Source organism: Chiloscyllium plagiosum, chromosome 6 (genome assembly GCF_004010195.1).
Source record: "Chiloscyllium plagiosum isolate BGI_BamShark_2017 chromosome 6, ASM401019v2, whole genome shotgun sequence".
Lineage (NCBI taxonomy): Eukaryota > Metazoa > Chordata > Chondrichthyes > Orectolobiformes > Hemiscylliidae > Chiloscyllium > Chiloscyllium plagiosum.
Genome location: NC_057715.1, coordinates 46,705,089 through 46,726,692, shown reverse-complemented (window position 1 = coordinate 46,726,692; position 21,604 = coordinate 46,705,089). Strand labels below are relative to the sequence as shown.

The 21,604-nt window shown below is 41.2% G+C and overlaps 1 protein-coding gene across 1 annotated transcript in view; it reads right to left on the bottom strand.

The window, feature by feature from the left end:
* The window catches only part of abcc4 (ATP-binding cassette, sub-family C (CFTR/MRP), member 4), a 438,076-nt gene that overhangs the window by 285,294 nt on the left and 131,178 nt on the right, over positions 1 to 21,604 (bottom strand). The window contains exons 10-11 of the mRNA XM_043692688.1: positions 12,669 to 12,765; positions 1,765 to 1,971 (exon numbers count right to left, since the gene is read on the bottom strand). Of these exons, the coding sequence (XP_043548623.1) occupies positions 1,765 to 1,971; positions 12,669 to 12,765 (304 nt within the window). The remainder of the gene's footprint in view (positions 1 to 1,764; positions 1,972 to 12,668; positions 12,766 to 21,604) is intronic.

Here is a 21,604-nt window from a genome sequence, read left to right as displayed (position 1 = left end):
ACCACCATTTATCTTTCAACCCCCCATCATTCCTGATGAAGAGCTCATGCTCGAAACATCGACTCTCCTGCTACTTGGATGCTGCCTGACCGGCTGTGCTTTTCCAGCACCACACTTCTCAACTTTTTTCTAAAGCAATCAATATTTTCAGGGAAAGGTTGCACAAAATAATCAAACTGCAGAATACCAGTTGAGGAGCACATCTCAAACATAAAGGAAATCACTGACAGAACCGAAAGCAAATTCAGCAGCTAAGAGATCAATTGCTTTATTAGTTTGCAATTTGGAGCTCAGCGAGCCAGTGTCTTCTGCAGGTAAATATGCATCACAGCAGAAGCTACAGCAAGGCAACAGCTAATAAATGCAAGGAGGAATGGCAAATGCAAGGATGAGGCAAGTGAGGTGATGGCCAAGAGTACAAACAGGGGATTACAGCATGAAGGATGAGCAAGATGATGAGAATGACAAAGGTGACTGTAATAAAGAACAGATGGTGAGAGATGACCAATTGCTAGAACACTGTGATGGCAATAATACTGATAACCATCCTGGGCACCAGTTCATCATCTAATCACTCTTTCATTACATTGCACTCCATTCAATCCAGCAAAGAAGCTCAAAATGGGAGTGCACAACACAGTCAGAAAGTTTCACTCGCTCTACAGGATCACAAATTAATTAATTGTTCTTGAGGCAACATATGCTCCAGAAGTAAGTGAGCAAAATTAAAATTTCTGAGTCCAAGAATCAACGAATCTCCACAATGTGTAAAGTGGCTAGTTAGCACATTGAGTCTGCACCAGCCCTCCAAACAGCATCCTACCCATACCCACCCCTCCACCTAACCTGCACATCTCTGGACATTAAGGGGCAATTTGGCATGATCGATTCACCTAATCTGCACACCTTTGGACTGTGGGAATAAACCAGAGCACTCAGGAGAAACCCATGCAGACACTGAGAGAACGTGTAAACTCTACAGATTGTCATCCATGGCTAGAATCAAACCTGAATCCTGAAGTTAGAACAATCCATTTGAGTCTACTTACGTACTACATTCTAATGCCATACTCTGGTGATTTCAGCTGCAAAATTTTATCGAAGTCGATAATTTAACTGATGGTTCTGAGTGAAGTAGCCACCTATGTATTATGGTTACTTAAGACTCATTTTTCATCTAAATATACACAGTATATATAATGGACTGTTTATTGAAATAAAGTTTTGCTTTTCATCCAATTTGTACATGAATAAGAGTAGGCCTGCTTCACCATTTGTTGCTGATCTAGTAACTCCACATTCCTGCCTACCTCTGATAACTTTTAACTGCCTTGTTTGTCAAACACCTATCTGCTTCTGAATTAAAAATATTTAAAAACTCTCTTCCTCAAAAGACAACAAAAGAAAAAATTGCCTTGTCATGATTTAAATTAGGCAACATCTACTTTTTAAAGTGGTCTAAAATTTTAGATTCTCCTACAAGAGGAATCATCCACTTCATATCTATCTGCTGTCAAGATCTTTTAAGCTTATATCTTTTAATCAAGTCACTTCTTACTTTTCTAAACTCCAACGGATAAACGTCTAACTTTTCCAACCTTTCCTCAAAAGACAACTTCCCACTCCAGAGATTAGTTTAATAATTGATGGCACCTGTTCTATGCTGAATATAGCTGAGCTCCAGAAAACAAGATCTTTGTATTTTCAGACTCCGAGTCAACTTATTGTCATTAGGCTATCGATGTTCATCCATGTTTAACTTACCGGTGGCTCAAATAAACCTTCTTTGTGAGATTGTGTTGAGGAACTCAAAGACAAATTGGAGGTCTGTGAAAGTGTACGTTCCTTAGTTATTTTTGTGGCAGCATGGGAGTCTGTCTGTTCATCCTCTTCATCTTGTTTTAGCAGACAGGAAAAATCAATTCCAGAATTTAAAAGCTGCTTGAAATTTCCTTTAACAACCATCTGGCCCTGAAATTAATTTCAATAAGTTATTTAATCACACAATAGCCAACTACTGAATAAATTATACTTTACTCAGATAAAGTGTAGTGTGATTTCACACCTTTTGTTTCTGGTGTGCAACATAGTTAAAAATATTCTTTGAAATTAGAATGATTTCCCAGTGAGAAAATATCTGCTATTCTGTAGAACAAAACCATGTCTAGATTGGGAATGTGAGCATATGTTTCTACAATCTGTCAGTCATTAATGTCTGATAAAAACAGAAAAGCTGCAGGAAATTTTGAAGAAGAGTCATATTGGACTTGAAACATTAACTCTTTTTCTCTCTCCGCAGATGCTGCCAGACTTACTGAGTTTCTCTAGAATTTTGTGTTTTTATTTCAGATTTCCAGCTCCTGCAATATTTTGCTTTGTTCAGTGATGAGTTTCTTCATTCATTATTTTGGGGGGTGGTGAGCTGAGAAGAGGTATGTCAGAAACGTCACTATATTGGCCAGAGCAGGTCCAATTTAAATAAATAAAGAGAGCAGTCAATAGAATGCATACTTCCACCACGTTGTGCTAACTCAACTTTATTACAATATGCAGCTCTTCCCTGAGGATTTTCTCTGCCTGGTTTTTGGTCTGTAACTATAAAAATTAAAACAAGATTTTTTTAAAGATTACTGGGTGGTACAGTGGTTAGCACTGCTGCCTCATAGTGCCAGGAATCCTGGTTCGGTTCCAGCCTTGGATGACTGTCTGTATTTGCATGTTCTCCCTGTATGTACAAGGGTTTCCACCAGGTATTCGGGTTTCATCCCACAGTCCAAAGATGTGCAGGTTAGGAGCACTAGTCATGCTAAATTACCTGTGTGTCCAGGGATCTTCAAGCTAGGTAGATTAGCCATGGTAAACGTAGGGTTATAGGGTCTGGACGGGATGCTTTTTAAGAGGGTCAATGCAAACCCAATGGGCTGAATCGTTTCCCTCTGCACTGTAGGGAATCTCTGATAGATACCATCTCATTAAAGTGGCTTAAGGCAAGTCTGCATTTAACAACCTCCTCTGAAAATTTTGTTCATATTTAAACAGCTGTGACAAATTGCAGCATAGAAACTGAGATAATACAAAATATTCTAAGAAAATCAACAATATTCTAAATAAAACATCCCGTATTACTTGAAAAAAAAATCATCTTATATACCAATGTGAAATTGATCCTTTAAGAATTTACAGGATTTAGTTGTGGATCCAGATCTTCACTAAATACTACTTATTCTTCTTTGGATTATGCCTTGTATACTAAATTATATGTTGCAGTCCATCACACAAACTATCAAAGGCAAAAGCATTACCTCCCCCACCTTCACTGGTAAAACTAACAGTGGATGGTAATACTAAAAAATGCTTGGTGGGGGTAGTGAGATGGGTCTGAGTGGAATGCTCTTCAGCAGGTTAGTGTGGCCTTGATTACCTATTTCCACACTGTAGGGACTCTGATTCTACATGCAACAGCTACAGCAGCTTGAGCTCTGGATTTCATGATGGTGTATATGACAGGCTGAGCAATTTGTAAATAGCATGTTTCAGTTGTACTCATTGAAGCCTTATATCCTCATCCTGTTCCTCAGATGCTGCCTGACCTGCTGTGCTTTTCCAGCACCACACTCTCGAATCCTTATAGTGTGTCAACTAAGAAGATTGTTTCATAAATGAGGGAAGAAAAGCTAACACAATATACATCAGAGTTTTTTTCATTTAACAGTGACTTACACTTGATTTTGCTGAAATGAGTTACAAACAATACACACGTTTTAAAAGACCACAAATGCTCAGGCCTTCTGAACTCTGCTTTCACCATTGCATGGGGAATGTTTTGTGGATAAACTGAGAAAGGACTGCATAAATGAACTTCAGACCAGAAATCAAAGAACTATGGTTGAATCCAGTACTGTTTTCACAGTCTTCCATTATCACTGTAGCATGCTTGCCATTTTGCAACTTGATCCAATTTGTAGTTGGCATGAAGCAGAGATTCACAGTTGAAATGTTGTAGTTGTTAGGCTTATGCTCCCATCAAAATTTCCAGTTAAACAGCAGCTTAATTGAGAACTATTTGAAACTGTAAACTTATTAAGTGAGCTAATTACTCTACATTGGGGAGGTTAAATTGCAAGGTAGGTGATTGCTTTGTGGAACACTTATATTCTATCCATAAAAATGATCCCGAGCTTCCAGCTGCCTGCCATTTCAACACTCCAGCATGTTCCCTAGCCAACATTTCTCCCTCAGGTCTGTTGCAGTGAGACTTAATGCAAGCAGGAAGAACACCACCTCATCTGCTTCAGTTGTACAGAGCACCAGTGAGTCTGCATCTGGAGTACTGTGCACAGCATTGATCAGCTTATTTAAGGAAGGAGGTAATGCATTGGAAGCAGTTCAGAGAAGGTTTAATCGATTATAACCTGAAATGGATGGGTTGACTTAAGAGAAATGGTTGCACAGGCTAGGTTTATATCCACTGGAATTTAGTACTATAAGAATTGATAGAAAGAATCATAGAAGCCCTAGAGTGTGGAAACAGACCCTCCAGCTCAACAAGTCTACACCAACCCCCAGAAGAGTCACCCACCCAGACCCATTCCCCTATTACTCTACATTTATTCCTTACTAATGCACCTAACCTGTACATCCCTGAACACTACGGGCAATTTAGCATGGCCAATTCACCTGACTTGCACATTTTTCGACAGTGGGAGGAAACAGAGCACCCAGAGAAAACCCACACAGGCACAGGGAGAATGTGCAAATTCCACACAGTCGCCCGAGGCTAGAGTCAAACTGGGTCCCTGGCAATGAGAGGCAGCCACCGTGCTGCCCTACACTGACGGTAACACACAAAATCCAAGAGGGTCTTGACAGGATAGAGATTAAGGTGATATTTCCTCTTATGGGACAACCTAGTTATTGCTTAAAAAATCAGGAGTTGCATATTTTAAAACTGATGTTAATTTTATTTTATATCTTAGAGGATCGTGAGACTTTGGAACACTTCCCCGAGAAAATGATGGAAGCAGAGATTATAAGGCACAGGTAGGTTGAGTACTATTAAACAAGAGTTTAATGGGAATCAGGGTGGATTGAAACAGAGTTGAGGTTACAATTAGATCAATCATGAATAGTGGAGAAGGGTTGAGAGGGTGAATGTCTCTTTCTGTTCCATATGTTCTTATGGATTTAGTCCCTGATTGAAATGCTCTTTATTACAGGGGATTATGCAGTTGAATATAAGTAATTACAGTGAATGAGTTTCAATGAATGAGTGCTTTTAAAACTAAACTCTGCATTGGATACTTGAGAGAGGTTCTGAGCTAAGTCTGTGGTGATTGCTGAATGCATTGGTATAGTCAGCTTTAGAGCAAAGGCTAGTGAGTTATGAAGTGGCATTAATTTGATGCAGGGATTACAAAAAGTCATGAATGTGGGCAGGACAGCAGAGGTTGGCTTGGAGGGTGGCAGAAGCTATACAGCAGGTGACAGTGACAGCTGTCATGGAGAACATAAGAAGCTATGGGAGTGAGGATGGGAGTGGGAGCATGAGGTGGTATGATTGGCATGGACAGGGCGTGGAGAGAGTGTGGACTGTTTTATATTTTATTGCTTTTGTAAAACTGAAGTTCTCCAGTGCCATGACAGCCATTTACTCAGCCCAACTCCACACATCCGCCTCTACAGTCATTCCAGGTTACCTGGCCCAACACCCAGAGAATCCTGCCACTCTGGAGTGAAATCCCAAAGTCCACTACCAGAGCTGGGAAATGTTCTGATTCTCCTGATCTGCAAGCAAATATCTGGCTCATGCGTCAGTAGAGGATAGTGATTCTACTATTAAGGTTAGTTATGGAAAAGGAGAATGAACAACCTAAAGGAAAAAATAATTGCATGGCAGGCTTCCCACAGGCAAGCATGGATCTGTTCTAATCAGAATCAAAGAATGCCTGGCAAGACTGCAATCAAATAATGTCTTTCCGTTTTTCAGCGGCAGCAGCAACTCGAAGGGCGGGAGCCTGCCAGGGGCCTGCCAGGAGCGGTAAGTCACAGATTTGTGCTTTTAAATTTGATGTCAGAGAGCAGAGGTTTCTGGGAAAGGAGGGACTTCTTACGTTTATTTCCATCCTGCTATATAAGTCAGTGTCTTCTCAACCCGAGACCCTACCTTTGTAAGGCCTCCCACCCAACCACATCCTCTAACCTTAAAGACCAGGGACATATCAGGTAAGAGTCTCTTTTTTAAATTGTGACTAGGGGACTAGCAGGGATGGCAGTGCAGGGAGAGAATATTCCTCCTGCATGATGTTTGAGGTCAGGGACTCCATTAGTGTCCCATCCAAGTACATCTGCTGGAAGTGCACCCAACTCTCAATCCTCCAAGACCGTGTTAGGGAACTGGAGCGGGAGTTGGATGATAGACAGGAGTTACAGGGAAGTAGTTACCCCAAGCAAGAAGAAAGCTGGGTGACTGTTCGAAAGGGGAAAAAACAGTCAGTGAAGGGATCCCCTGTGGTCATTCCCCTGAAAAACATGTATACTGTTTTGGATACTGTTGAGGGGGATGACTTACCAGGGGCAAGCAGTGGGGCCCAGGTTTCTGGCACAGAGCCTGTCCCGGTTGCACAGAAGGGAAGGAGGGAAAGGAGGAGAGTGTTAGTCATTGGGGACTCGATAGTTAGGGGCTCAGATAGGAGGTTTGTTGGGAACGAACGAGACTCGCGGTTAGTGTGTTGCCTCCCAGGTGTCAGGGTCGGTGATTTCTTGGATTGGATCTTTGGGGTCCTGAAGGGAGAGGGTGACCAGCCTCAAGTCGTTGTCCATGTAGGTACCAATGACATAGGTAGAAAGAGGGATAGGGATGTAAGGCAGGCTTTCTGGGAGGTGGGGTGGAAGCTGAGAGCTAGAACAGAGTTGTTATCTCTGGTTTGTTACCCATGCCACATGATAGCGAGGCAAGGAATAGGGAGAGATATCAACTGAACACGTGGCTGCAAGGATGGTGCAGGAGGGAGGGTTGCAGGTTTTTGGATAATTGGGGCTCATTCTGGGGAAGGTGGGACTTGTAAAAACAGGACGGTCTTCACTTGAACCAGAGGGGTACTAATATTCTGGGTGGGAAATTTGCTGGTGCTATTTGGGTGGGTTTAAACTAGCTCAGCAGGGGGATGGGAACCAGAGGTGTAGTTGCAGTGCACAGGAGGATGAGAGTAGGAAGGACAGGGACAGCAAACTGGTTTGAAGTGTGTCTACTTCAACGCCAGAAGAATCCGAAATAAGGTAGGTGAGTTTGCAGCATGGATAGGTACCTGGGACTTCGAAGTTGTGGCCATTTCGGAGACATGGATAGAGCAGGGTGAGGAATGGAGGTTGCATGTTCCAGGATTTAGATCTTCAATTAAAAACAGGCAAGGCGGTAAAAGAGAGGGAGACATGGCCTTGTTTGTCAAAGATAGTATAATGATGGCTGAGAGAATTTTTGATGCAGACTCGTCTACAGAGGTAGTGTGGGATGAGGTTAGAAACAGGAGAGGAGAGGTCACACTGCTTGGAGTTTTTTTATAGGCCTCCGCAGAGTTCCAGGGAGGTGGAAGAGAAGATTAGCAAAATTATTCTGAGTAGGAGTGAAAGGAACAGGGTGATCATTATGGGGGACTTTAACTTCCGTAACATTGACTGGAAACGTTATAGCTCTAGTACGTTGGATGGATCGGTTTTTGTCCAATGTGTACAGGAGGGTTTCCTGACACAGTATGTCGAAGGGCCGACAAGAGGGGAGGCCACACTGGATCTGGTGCTTGGTAATGAACCAGGCCAGGTGTTTGATTTAGTTGTAGGTGAGCACTTTGGAGAGAGTGACCATAATTCAGTTACGTTTAGTTGAGAGATGGAAAGAGATAGATGCATGCCACAGGTCAAGAGTTATCGATTAGGCAAGAATTAGGATGCATAGAATGGGGTAGCAAAGTGCAGGGGATGCAGACAATCGAAATGTGGAGCTGGTTTAAGGAACAGATATTGCGTGCCCTTGATAGGTATGCCCCTGTCAGGCAGGGAGGGAGTGATAAGATAAGGGAACTGTGGTTTATTACAGAAATTGCATCTCTTGTTAAGAAGAAGAATGAGGCTTATGTGTTGATGAGGCAAGATGCTACAGATGAGGCAATGGAGAGTTACAGATCAACTAGGAAGGATTTAAAGACAGTTAAGAAGAGCAAAGAGAGGACACGAGCAGTCTTTAGCAAATAGAATAAAGGAGAACCCTACAGCTTTCTATAGATATGTGAGAAATAAAAAGATGATTAGGATAGGAATAGGGCCTACTGCTCCTCGGATGCTGCCTGAACTGCTGTGCTTTTCCAGCACCACTCTAAACTAGACTCTGGTTTCCAGTATCTGCAGTCATTGTTTTTACCTAGGAATAGGGCCAGTCAAAGACAGAAGTGGGAAGATGAGTGTGGACCCTGTAGAGATCGGAGAGGTGCTAAGTGAACATTTCTCATCGGTGTTCACTCAGGAAAAGGAAAATATTGTAGAGGAGAAGAATGAGGTACAAGATATTAGACTAGAAAGGCTCGAGGTTAGTTATGCACAGGTGTTATCAATTCTAGAAGGAGTGGAAGTAGACAAGTCCCCTGGGCCAGATGGGATTTATCCGAGGATTCTCTGGGAAGCTAGGGAGGAGATTGCAGAGCCTTTGGTTTTGATATTTCAGTCCTCATTGTCTCCAGATTTAGTACCTGAGGACTGGAGGATTCCAAATGTTGTGCCCTTGTTCAAGAAGGGCAGCAGAGATGACCCAGGTAATTATAGACCAGTGTGTTGAAGGAAAGGTTTTGGAAAGGATTATAATAGATAAGATTTATAATCATCTAGCAAGCAGCAATTTGATTTCAGATAGTCAACATGGTTTCGTCAAGGGCAGGTCATGTCTCAAAAACCTCACTGAGTTTTTTGAGAAGGTGACCAAGCATGTAGATGAGGGTAGGGCAGTTGACGTGGTATACATGGACTTCAGTGAAGCGTTTGATAAGGTTCCACATGGTAGCTGATGGAGAAAATGCAGAGGCATGGAATTGAGGGTGATTTAGCAGCTTGGATCAGAAACTGGCTTTCTGGAAGAAGGCAGCGAGTGGTGGTTGATAGAAAATATTCAGCATGCAGTCTGGTTACTAGTGGTGTGCCACAAGGATCTGTTTTGGGACCACTGCTGTTTATCATTTTTATAATGACTTAGACGCAGGCATAGGTGGATGGATTAGTAAATTTGCAGACGACACTAAAGTCGGTGGAGTAGTGGACAGTTTGGAAGAACTTTACAGGTTGCAGGGGGACTTGGATAAATTGCAGAATTGGGCTGAGAGGTGGCAAATGGAGTTCAATGCAGCTAAATATGAGGTGATGCACTTTGGGAAGAATGACAGGAAGGCAGAGTACGTGGTCAATGGAAGGATTCTTGGAAGTGTGGATGTGCAGAGGGATCTTGGACTCCATGTGCATAGCTCCCTGAAAGTTGCCACCCAGGTTGATAAGTGCTGTGAAGAAGGCATACGGAATGTTACGCTTCATTCGTAGAGGGATTGAGTTCCGAAACCGCAATATCATGCTGCAATTATACAAAACGCTGGTGTGGTCACACTTGGAATATTGTGTACAGTTCTGGTTCCCATATTTTGGAAAGGATGTGGAAGCATTGGAAAAGGTGCGGAGAAGATTTACCAGGATGTTGCCTGGTCTGGAGGGAAGGTCTTATGAGGAAAGGCTGAGAGACTTGGGTCTGTTCTCATTGGAAGGGACAAGGCTAAGGGGGGAATTTGATAGAGACATACAAGATGATCAGAGGATTAGATAGGGTAGACAGTGAAAGTCTTTTTCCCCATGATCACGTCAGCTTGTACAAGAGGGCATAACTACAAATTGAGGGGTGATAGATTTAAGACACATGTCAGAGGAAAGTTCTTTACACAGAGAGTGGTAAGGATGTGGAATGCCCTACCTGCTAATGTAGTCAACTCAGCCACATTAGGGAGATTTAAACAATCCTTAGATAAGCACATGGATGACTTTGGGATAGTGTAAGGGGACAAGCTGAGAATAGTTCACAGGTCGGCGCAACATTGAGGGCCGAAGGGCCTGTACTGCGCTGTAATGTTGTGTGTATATGTTCTATGTTCTAACACAGGTAATTCAACACAGTTAGGATACATTCTGATATAACTGTAAGATAATCAAATCAAATTTAGATACCATGATGACAAACAAGTTAAACTAAGATAATAGGTGCAAATGACAGATCAGATAAATAATTGAGAATCAGGCTGATTATAGAAGGTTCAGAGGGGAGTAAATATATAGAACAAGTAAGAGACATGAAGTGAGTATGAGGAGAGACAAGTCTTCTCCAGATATACCAAGAGTGAAAAGACGCTAAATGTAGAAATAAAGGCAATTATGTACCCAAAAAGGTGCATTGATTTAGATTAGATGAGATTACTTTGATTAGACCCTCCAAAGAGCAACTCACCCAGACCCATTCCCCTACATTTACCCCTTCACCTAACACTACGGGCAATTTAGCATGGCCAATTCACCTAACCAGCACATCTTTGGACTGTGGGAGGAAACCGGAGGAAACCCACGCAGACACGGGGAGAACATGCAAACTCCACACAGACAATTGCCCGGGTCTGTGGCGTTGTGAGGCAGCAGTGCTAATTACTGTGCCTATGGTTGTTCAGCCATACAACCATAGAAACAGGTTGTATGGCTGAACAAATAAGAATTTTGTCTCTGTCTTTACAAATAAGATGGTATCAAGATGGTGTCAAAGTTATAGTGAAAATGGGAGGCTAGATAAGCTGTTCTTAATCAATTATTAATCTATCTAACGACTCCTCTAAATGGACAGACCACCAGTACTGGATGAGATGTACTGCAGAAATTCACCAAAGCTCTTTAAACATCACCTTTCAAACCCACGACAAGTTCTATCTGGAAAGACAATTGCAACAGATACCTGGGAACACCAATCACCTGCCAGCTTCCCTCCAAGCCACTCATCACATTGACTTGAAAATAACATCATTCCTTCTGCTTTGGTGGGTCAAAATCTTGGAATTCCCTACCTAACAGACTTGTGGGTGTAACAGGATGGGCCATTTCATTTGTGAATCAGATTCATGGTCATCATGGTCTCTTAACTCTAGAGTTCTTATTGAATTCAAATTCCACCATTTGTCATGGCAGGATTTGAACCTGCATCCTCAGAATGTCACCTGGGGCCTCTGGATTAACAGTCCAGCCATGTTTCCAGTAGGCTATCATTGTTGGTTTGTATGGGATCAGTTGAACAGCTACTCAGGGGTTACTTTACGCATTTACTCGTCTGATTTTTCTGAAGTTAAAAGTTTTCTCAACTTTTCTAGTCTAAATTTTACTTAAGTACACCAAAACTCTCTGAATACTCAGATTGAAATGGAGACTTTTGGAAGGTTCCATACATGTTGGAATTGCCCAGCAAAAAATTCAATCTTCCCAGCAATTCCATCAGAGTTTGCTGTGGTGGACACTCTACTGGGCCACTGAATACAACTGTTATCTATACTGAAATAATGACCACTTGCCATTGGAAAATCTGGGCCATATTTTGCTAAGTGAGGAAAACCAAGTATCTGAATAACTTTTTCAGACTGGAGGAATGTATCTAGCCATGGATATATAGGCTCCTGCATGGTCTCTATTAAGCCTTGGTTGTTTTGATCAATTTTAATGACCTGAGATGTCAACTTACAAAGCACAATTTCAATTTTCAGAAGACACAAAACATTAAGTACTTAGAACTGTGAGGAGATAGTGACAAAATTCAAGAAGTAGTGAACTGCTTAGTGTCCTGGGCAGACATGTTACTGGTAAAATTTAACGAAGAGAAGTATTTATTTTAGTTGGAAGAACAAAGAAGCAATATAAAATAAATAATGCAATTCAGGAACACGGGGAACTGTGTGCAAATAGAGATGTGTACGCAAATATCAGAAGATGGGAGGTCAGTTGAGAAAGTGCTTTAAACCTAGAGTATAGTGTCCTGGACTTAAGAGTCCAACGGCAAAAAAGATGTGATAAACATGATTGACACAGGTTTGGACGCGATTGAGGCATTGTATCCAGTTCTCTCTCCCTCACTTTCAAAGTATGCGAGGCATTGGTTTCAAAGAAAGCTTCCAAGAATGGGGATCTTGTGTCGCATAGATAAATTGGAGAGCCTTGGGCTAGTCTGCTTACAGAAGTTAAGACTGAAAGGAGATTTGATAGAGATATGCAAACTCATGGGGGATCCATCAAGTGCATACTGCACGCAGTGGATGCAGACTCAATTGAAGCCTTAAAACGAATTGAATCACCTGAATTTAACAGATTGACACTATTAATTGTGGAAAGGCAGGGGACTAGGGGAGTTGTACTTTGCAGAGAATTGGCATGGTCATAATGAAGCAAACAGTCTCATTCTGCCCTTTAACTAATCAAAGATCCTAACTTATAAAAGTGAAAGTAGAGCACAAAAGTTCAGACTGTAAGTAAATGAATAATTGATATGGAGTGCAAATTAAAACAGCATAAATGCACAATTCCCATTATATGCATTATTTCATAAATAAGTACTTTTTGTAAAAACTTACCTCTCTTAATATCAGAATCTGGTCAGCAGCACTTAAATATTGAAGTTGATGTGTCACCAGAATACGAGGCTTATTTTTCAAAACCCCAGTTATACACCTAAGGGAAATATGAAAAATCAATTTCTCAGTTGCTCACTTTACTGCCATTGAACTTTATAATTCTGCAAGTCCATTCTGGGTGGTCTCAGGGTAACTTTTGGGGTGCACACTTAGTTCTGGACCAAATAAAAACCTATACAGGGCCCATGTATCTTCTAAACAAAAAATCAAGTTATAAAACAAAAGTCACAAAATGAGAAAATATTACAAAGTGACACTAAAGAAACATTTAAAAATGTAGAAGTAAACATGTGAATGCATCTTACTATCTGCCTCTTCAAATCACTTCTTGCAGACCTACTTATCTATTATATCACTACCAGTGGACATGGAGATATGTGGAGACAGCCTCAACAAGTCTCAAAGCCTCAGCAAATTATTAATGTATGCAAACCTTGTGTTAAGTGGTCTTGTTTTGGCATCTATATTCGTACCACAAATTGCTGGAGTATCAGCACAATGGGTCCCTATAAATATTACATCTAATAGACTTACTTTCTCAATCATTGAAAGAAAAGAAGAGAAGAATAAAAGACAAATTAAGCATAGAGAAGGAAAGGGAAATAGACATGAAAGGAGAAAGTATTCGAGAGAGAGAGAAGAGAAGAGAAACAGGATATAAAATTAAGTTTGCATGAGCCAAACATGTTTGAAAAGTATTGAACAGGGAAGGAGGATACAGACCGATTGATGGAACTAAAAGATTAAATTTAATGCAGAGAAATGTGAGGAACTTATCAAGAAAGAATAAGTATTACTCCTGTACAAGGTACAATTTTAATAGCAGAACAGGGAGAGAGATCGGAAGGTTCACATACACCACTCACACACGAGTAATGGAACAATTTGATGTGGATATTAAAAAGCAAATGAATTCTTGATTTAAAAGCCATGGGGTAGACTTTGTAGCCCATGTCAAATCCTGGCTAATCATTCAGTAGTGAGACTGCCCACAATATTGCTGGCTGCCTCACAGCAATTTAATACTTGGAGCAGCAATGACTGTTTTCAGATATTCTTCCACCTCTTTCACAGGATAGTGACCCAACTTGAAGAACCATTCACTAATCAAAGCCAACAACTCTGTAAGCTACAGTTCCGTCAGTTAAGAGCATTGGCTACTGCTAACAGGCAAAGGAGACCAGACAGGGCAGGATAGGTCGAGGGAAGCAAGTCCTGATGAGGACAGGGTGAGATCAGGAAGGCAGTAAGTAGAACTTTTTAGGTGTTAGTAAATATAAACAATCCAATCAAGGGGCCAACACAAGCCTGAGCATCTATGGCTGATAGATTTCCTATATGGAATGGGCTTCCTACTGGCCCAGGTAAAATAGTGGCAGTAAAATAAAAAAAATCTAAGCAAGCCGGAGACTTGAAACAAAAACAATAATTGCTGGGGAAACTCAGGAGGTCTGCTAACACCCATGGAGACAAATCAGAGTCAAGGTTTTGAGCCCAGTGACTCTTCAGAGGAGAACTGAACAGAAGAGGCGTCACTGGGCTCAAAACATTGACTCAGTTTCCTGTTCAGGGATGCTGCCAGACATGCTGAGTTACTAACAGCATGGCAGACTCTCAACAGTTCACAGAGGTCAACAGCACACAAAAAAGCCTTTGTCTTATCATGTCTGTTCTTGTCAGAAACAACCATTCTAATCCCATTTTCCTGCAATTGGCCTATATGCCTTGGCAGTGCAAGTGCATATCTAAATACTTCATAGAGTCATAGCATCACAGAATCCCTACAATATGGAAGCGGGCTATTTGGTCCATTGTGTCTACACTGACCCTGCAAAGACAATCCCACCCAGACTCATCCCCTACCCTATCCCCATAACCCCACATTTACCACAGTTAATCCACCTGGCCTGCACATCCTGGACACTATGGGCAATTTAGCATGGGCAATCCACATGGGAGGAAACCAGAGCACCCAGAGGAAACTCATGCAGACATGGGGAGATAGTGCAAGTTCTACATAAACAGTTACTCAAGGGTGGAATTGAAACCTTAGCAGGTTTACGCCTCTACCACATTTACAGGCAGTGAGTTCCACATTCCTACTCTCCTCTGAGTGAAGAATTTTTTCTTCACATTCCTCTAAACCTTCAGCCCCTTATATTATACCAATGCCCATGGTCTTTGATTCCATCATCAAGGGTGAAAGTTTCTTCCTGTCTATTCTATCTATGTCCCCATAATTTTATACATCTCAATCATGTTCACTCTTATTCTCCTCTAGTCCAAGGAAAACAACCCCAGTCTGTCCAATCTTTCTTTCATAACAAAAGCTCCAGCCCAGGCAACATCCTGGTAAATCTCTTTGGCACCCTCTCCAGTTTTATCACATTCCTCCTATAACATGGATTCCAGAATTGCACACAATATCCTACCTGTGGCCTAACCAACATTTTATAGAGTTGCAGCATAAGCCCAATGTCTCAACTAACAAAGGCAAGTATCCCATATACTTTCTGAGCCACTTCATCCACCCGTCCTGATACCTTAAGGGACTGGTATACATGCACATCAAGGGCTCTCTGATCAAGGTTTATCATCTGTTCCATTGCCTTGTTTGTCCTGCCTAAGTGAACATCTCATATGTATCCAGATCCAATTCTATTTGCCACTGATCAGCCCATCTGACCAGTCCGTACATGCCCTGTTGTAGTAGAAGGTTATTCTCCTCACTACTTATCACCCCACAATTTTTTTGTATCTTTCTTTTGACTCTTCTACATTAAAGTCTAAAGTGCCAAGAACAGGAAGAAGATCACTCAACATCCCCAAAGGCCAATAAAAAAATTCACATACATCAGGGGTGCAGAAAGGGAACCAGTTGGATTTTACAAGACTCTTCCCACTTTCAAACCTGCTCACAAACCATAACGTGACTAATCAGGCTCATTGCTCATTATTAGATTAATGCTTTTTGTACCTTGTTATATCCAAGACATTTTGTCATAGCGAATTCTAGAAATTTACAATCTTTCTGGGAGGTGCTGTCTGTCCTTCCCAGTCTATATTAAAGTTAAAATCCCCCATTAATGCTACACTGCCTTTGCTACATCGTTGCCTAAATTCAGTATTTATACAATTTAGCACTTCTGACTTGCTACCAGGGAGTCGACATATGACACCCGCTGTGGTTTTATTTCCTTTATGGTACCTCAAATCCACACATAAGATCTCTACTGGGTGCCTTCCCCTCATTACATCCTACTGCTCATCAGTAAAACTCCTCTACACTCTGCCATTTTCTCCTGAAAATCTTATAATCATGTATATTTAATTCCCAGTCCTGACCATCCTGCAGCCCTGTCTTCATAACAGCTACTATATCATTGTTTCCAATTTGAATGTATGTCTGCAGCCCATTTAATTTGTTCTTTACACTCCATGCATTTGTGTAAAGAACTGTGCACTCTATCCTGACCTTCGGCATCTTATTATTTCTCCCTCCTGCCTTACTCAATATACTTTTCATAGTTCCGCCTGTTCATTAAACTGGTCCTGCTTGTTCATCCTGTTAACCTCTACCTTCTCCTCACATGCTGACCTATTGCACTGGTTCCCACTCTGATCACTAGTTGGTTGATCTAGGGAAAATCACACTAAGTGACTATTTTCCACACAGTGTGGATTTTTGATATTTCAAGTTGATGGCAAGGTAGCCCAGAAAGATAATTCATCTCGAAAGTTTCAAATTCTTAAAAAAGCAATTCAGGACAAAAATCGCAATCACCTGGTCAAGTGCAGATTAAGGAAACTCAGCATGAATTAATTAGGAAATATTGTGTCCAAATAACTTGAAGATTTTTCGATGATATATCAGAGAGAGCTGATGAATGCAATGGTGTTGAGTATCCAGAAGGACTTTAATACACTGCTGCATAACACACTTATGAGCAAAGTTGGTGAAAGAAAGTGAGGACTTCAGATGCTGGAGAACAGAATCGAAAAGTGTGGCGCTGGAAAAGCACAGCAGGTCAGGCAGCATCTGAGGAGCAGGAAAGTCAACGTTTCAATCATAAGCCCTTCAACAGAAATGTGGGAGGAGAATGTTGTCTGTGGTGAAATAATTCTGCAATTCAGAGATATACTGTGTTTCAAATTTTATGTTCTCATTGAATGAGTGAACAGATTTCTCGTGTCAAACAACTTTGCTTCTGAAAATTAATGTTAATCAATATTAACAGGATTGGCAGTATTGTTGTGCCAGTCTTGCCAAGATAGATAATGAGGATAAAAAGACTAAAAGTAATGTTGGAAAAATTCACAACATACTAGAATGAGATGCCACAGTTTCATTTCTGGGCCTCTGATGATGTTGAGTATCATTTAATTACTATAAACCACAACATTAACAGGGTGCTTTATAATATTAATTGCCAGTTCTGTAAACGAATGACTTGCTATGACAAGTAGAAATAATATGGCACAGTGGTTAGCACTGTTGCCTCACAGCGCCAGAGACCCGGGTTCAATTCCCGCCTCAGGCGACTGAATGTGTGGAGTTTGCACATTCTCCCCGTGTCTGCGTGGGTTTCCTCCGGGTGCTCTGGTTTCCTCCCACAGTCCAAAGATGTGCAGGTCAGGTGAATTGGCCATGCTAAATTGCCCATAGTGTTAGGTAAGGGGTAAATGTAGGGCTTTGGGTGGGTTACGCTTCGCGGGTCGGTGTGGACTTGTTGGGCCGAAGGGCCTGTTTCCACACTGTAATGTAATGTAATGTAATTACGGAGATATGGTTGCAAAGAGACAACGGCTGGGTCCTGAATTTTCAAGGATATTTCACATTTTGCAAGGATAGAAAGAAAGCAAAAGGAGGCGGGATAGCTTTGTTAATTAAGGTAGTTTCTATACAGTAGAGGGAAAGGATGCTTTTGCAAAATCAGTTTTGATAGCGAACGTAAGTAACAAAGGAAAGAAGTCACTGGTGGTAGTAGTGTAGTACTTACACTGTATGGCAGAGAATAAAGTAAAAATATGCATTAGTAATAAATGGGCTTCGGGAACCATTGGAAATTTTAATCTTCATTTAGAATGGAGGAATCAAATTGATGAAGGTAGCCTGAAGGATGAATCACAGAATGTCTGAATTCAAAAAATTCAATGCTTTTAACACAGTTAAATTCTCTAACTTACCAGTGTCAGAGATGTTACCTAAGCTAAACCAGCCATACGAAAAAATGGTGACACAAGCAAGTCAAAGGTTAGGACTCCAATGAGAAAGTCACCTACCGACTCTCCAAAGCCTCTCACCATCAACAAGGGGCAAGTCATTGCCTGGATTAGTGCAGCTCTAACAACACTCATGACTCTTGACATCACCCAGCACAAAGCAGACCATTTAACTGGCACTACATCAACAAACATTCACTACCCCCACCACTGAGATACAGTGGCTTTATGTACTATCAGTGTGTACATGGGCATTCAGAAATTCACTAAAGCTTCCTACACAACATCTTCTAAGCCCGTGATTATTACTATCCGGAAGGACAAGGGCAGCAGATACATGGGAACATCACCAACTGCAAGTGCCTCCAAGGCATTCAGTGTCTCTAAGAATTTCTCCAATAAATAAATCCAAATATATCTCCATTTGTTTGATGTTGCCGAGCCAAAATCCCAGAACTGCTCTTTAATAGCTTTGAGAGTACACTTAAACCAATGGACTGTTAGCAGTTCAAGGCAGCAGCTCACCATCATGTTACCAATGGCAATTAGGGATGATCAATAAATGCTGAACAGCCAGCCCACAACCATTACTTAATAAAATACTAAGTGGTCAAGACAATTTCTTAAACAATAGATTATGAAATCAATAGGGGAGGAGGCTATTTTAGATCAAGTGATGTGTGAAGAGGCAGGGATAATTTAATAACTTCGTAATATGAGATCAACTGGGTAAAACTGACCATAAGATAGAACTTCTCCTGCACAGAAGGTGAGAATTGTGCATCTGAAACTACAGTCTTAAACTTAAATGTGGGAATTCCAAGGTTGAGTGTGCGGTGGAACCGAAAACAAATTATATGGTAAAATGGTAGACGTGCAGTAACATTTAAGGACATATTTCATACCTCACAAGGGTTGATAGAAAGACTCATGAAGATACAAAAGGAAGACTAATGAAACATCCTTGATTAGCTGAGAAATTTTGGAATATCATAAAATTGAAAGAAGAGTATACTATGCTGCAAGATTCATGGCTGTCTGGTGAAATGGGAAAATTTAGAAACTGAAAGGACAACAAAAAGAATAAATGGTATATTGGAATAAGTGTGAAAAATCATTGGAACAAAATATGAAACTGGACAGAAAAACCTTCCACAAGTACATAAGAAAAGTCATGAGAAACTGAAGGAAGAGCATTGGTCTCTCAGGAAGAGCATTGGTCTCTCAGATGGATAGACTGGGGAATTAATAATAAAATATCTAAATGGCAGATAGTTTGAGTAAGTATTTGTTCCTATACTCACAGCAAAAGGCAAAAAAAAGTTAACAAATAAGAAATTAAGCAGTAAAAGGGAGGAAATTAATACACAAAGATGCTAATCATGAGCAGAAGGCAACTTTGCCCTTTGAGCCTGCTCCATCATTCAATAAAGGTCATGGCTAATAGGGTTATTTCACACACTTGCTAACCACCAATAACCTTTCATCCCTTGATCAAAACAGTCACTACCTTAAGAGAAAAACATCCTAAGAAAAATATTAGGACTAAAGGCTAATGAGACCCATACCATAGTGTCCAAAACAAAGTGTTTACTGAGTCATTGCACTGGTTGCAATTTTCCAAAATTCTCCAGATTCTGGAAAGGTCCCAGAACACAATGATCAAAAGAAGGATGATGACAGAAAGCAGAGATTAGATTAGATTAGATTAGATTACTTACAGTGTGGAAACAGGCCCTTCGGCCCAACAAGTCCACACCGACCCGCCGAAGTGCAACCCACCCAGACCCCTACATTTACCCCTTTAACCTAACACTACGGGCAATTTAGCATGGCCAATTCACCTGACCCGCACATCTTTGTGACTGTGGGAGGAAACCGGAGCACCCGGAGGAAACCCACGCAGACACAGGGAGAATGTGCAAACTCCACACAGTCAGTCGCCTGAGTCGGGAATTGAACCGGGTCTCTGGCGCTGTGAGGCAGCAGTGCTAACCACTGTGCCACCGTGCCGCCCAGAATTACAGGCCTGTTAGCCTAACATTTGCCATTTGGAAAATGGTAACTGAATGGCACTTAGAAAATCATAATACCATGAGACAGGGTCATCATGTTTTGTGAAAGAGAACTGCTTTGTCAAATTCATTAGTGTTCTCTGAGGATATAACACTAACACACACATACACACACACACACACACACACACACACACACACAAATCCCATTTATCTACACTTAATCCTTAGGCTACTGTGCCCTGGAATTTAAAATGCTCATCCAGATGCTCTTTAAATGTTGCTACAGTACTTGGCTCCACTGCCCTCACACGAAGTACATTCTATATTTCTAGCACCTTCGAGGTGAAAAAAGGTCTTCTATCTGCCTTATAAACCACTTAAACGTATGCCTTCTAGTCTTAACTACATTTGCCATAGGAAAAACATTTTCATGATTTGCATTGTTCTGTCTCTCATAATTTTGTATACTTAATTAGATTCACCACAACCTCCTCTTCTCCAAGGAAAGCAAACCCAGCCTATCCAGTCTCTCCCCATAACTAAGACTTTGCATCCAGGCAACATCTTGCTGAACCTTTTCTGCACCCTCTCCACAGCAATCATGTCCTTTCAACGGTGTGCCAACCAGAACTGCACACAGTAGTACATCCATGGCCTAACCAATGTTTTATAAAGTTGCAACAAGACTTCCTTGCTCCTATCTTCTCCGCCTTAGCATTGAAGGCAAGCACCCCACAAGTCTTTTTCACGACCCTGTCTACCTGAGCTGACATCTAAGTGAGTGGCCTACATTTGCTTCTATTTCTCATGATCTATTGAAAAATTTGAAAAACTAAAATGCATTTATCAAGTCACAGAATCCTAGAGATGTACAGCACAGAAACAGACCCTTCAGTCCAACTCATCCATGCAGATCAGATATCCTAAATTAATTTAAGTCCTTTTGCCAGCACTTGGCCCTTATCCCTCTAAAACCTTCCTACTCATATACCCATCCAGAGGCCTTTTAAATGCTGTAATTGTACCAGCTTCCACCACTTCCACAGGCAGCTCATTCCATACACGCATCACCCTTTGCATAAAAAAGTCGCCCCTCAGGTCCCTTTTAAATCTCTCCACTCTCACCCTAAACCTATGCCCTCTAGCTCTGGACTCCCCCACCCCAGGGTAAAGACCTTGTTTATTTACCCTATCCATGCCTCTCAAGGTTTTATAAACCTCTGTGAGACCACCCCTCAGCCCTCCAACACTCCAAGGAAAACAGTCCCAGTCTATTCAGCCTTCGCAATAGCTCAAACCCTTCAACCCCAGCAACATCCTTGTAAACCTTTTCTAACGAAGTGGTTAAGAATCCAGTTTGGTGGATGGAACTAAGGTGCAATCAGCTAGGAACTAATTGAATGGTGAAACCCTGTTAAGCTACAGATTAATAATATTTACAACAGCAAAACTCTTAATTTACAAATTATAATATGTGATCGTGGTGCAATACCTACAAGGCGTGAGCCAGATATTTCAAAAGCAATTTATGTAGCAGGATAAAGAAGGAACTTCTGGTCCTCTATGACTTTCTGCAAAATTCCAATATCAAGGTCATTTAAATAAATGAAAAATAAGCTATCGAAATGCCATAAA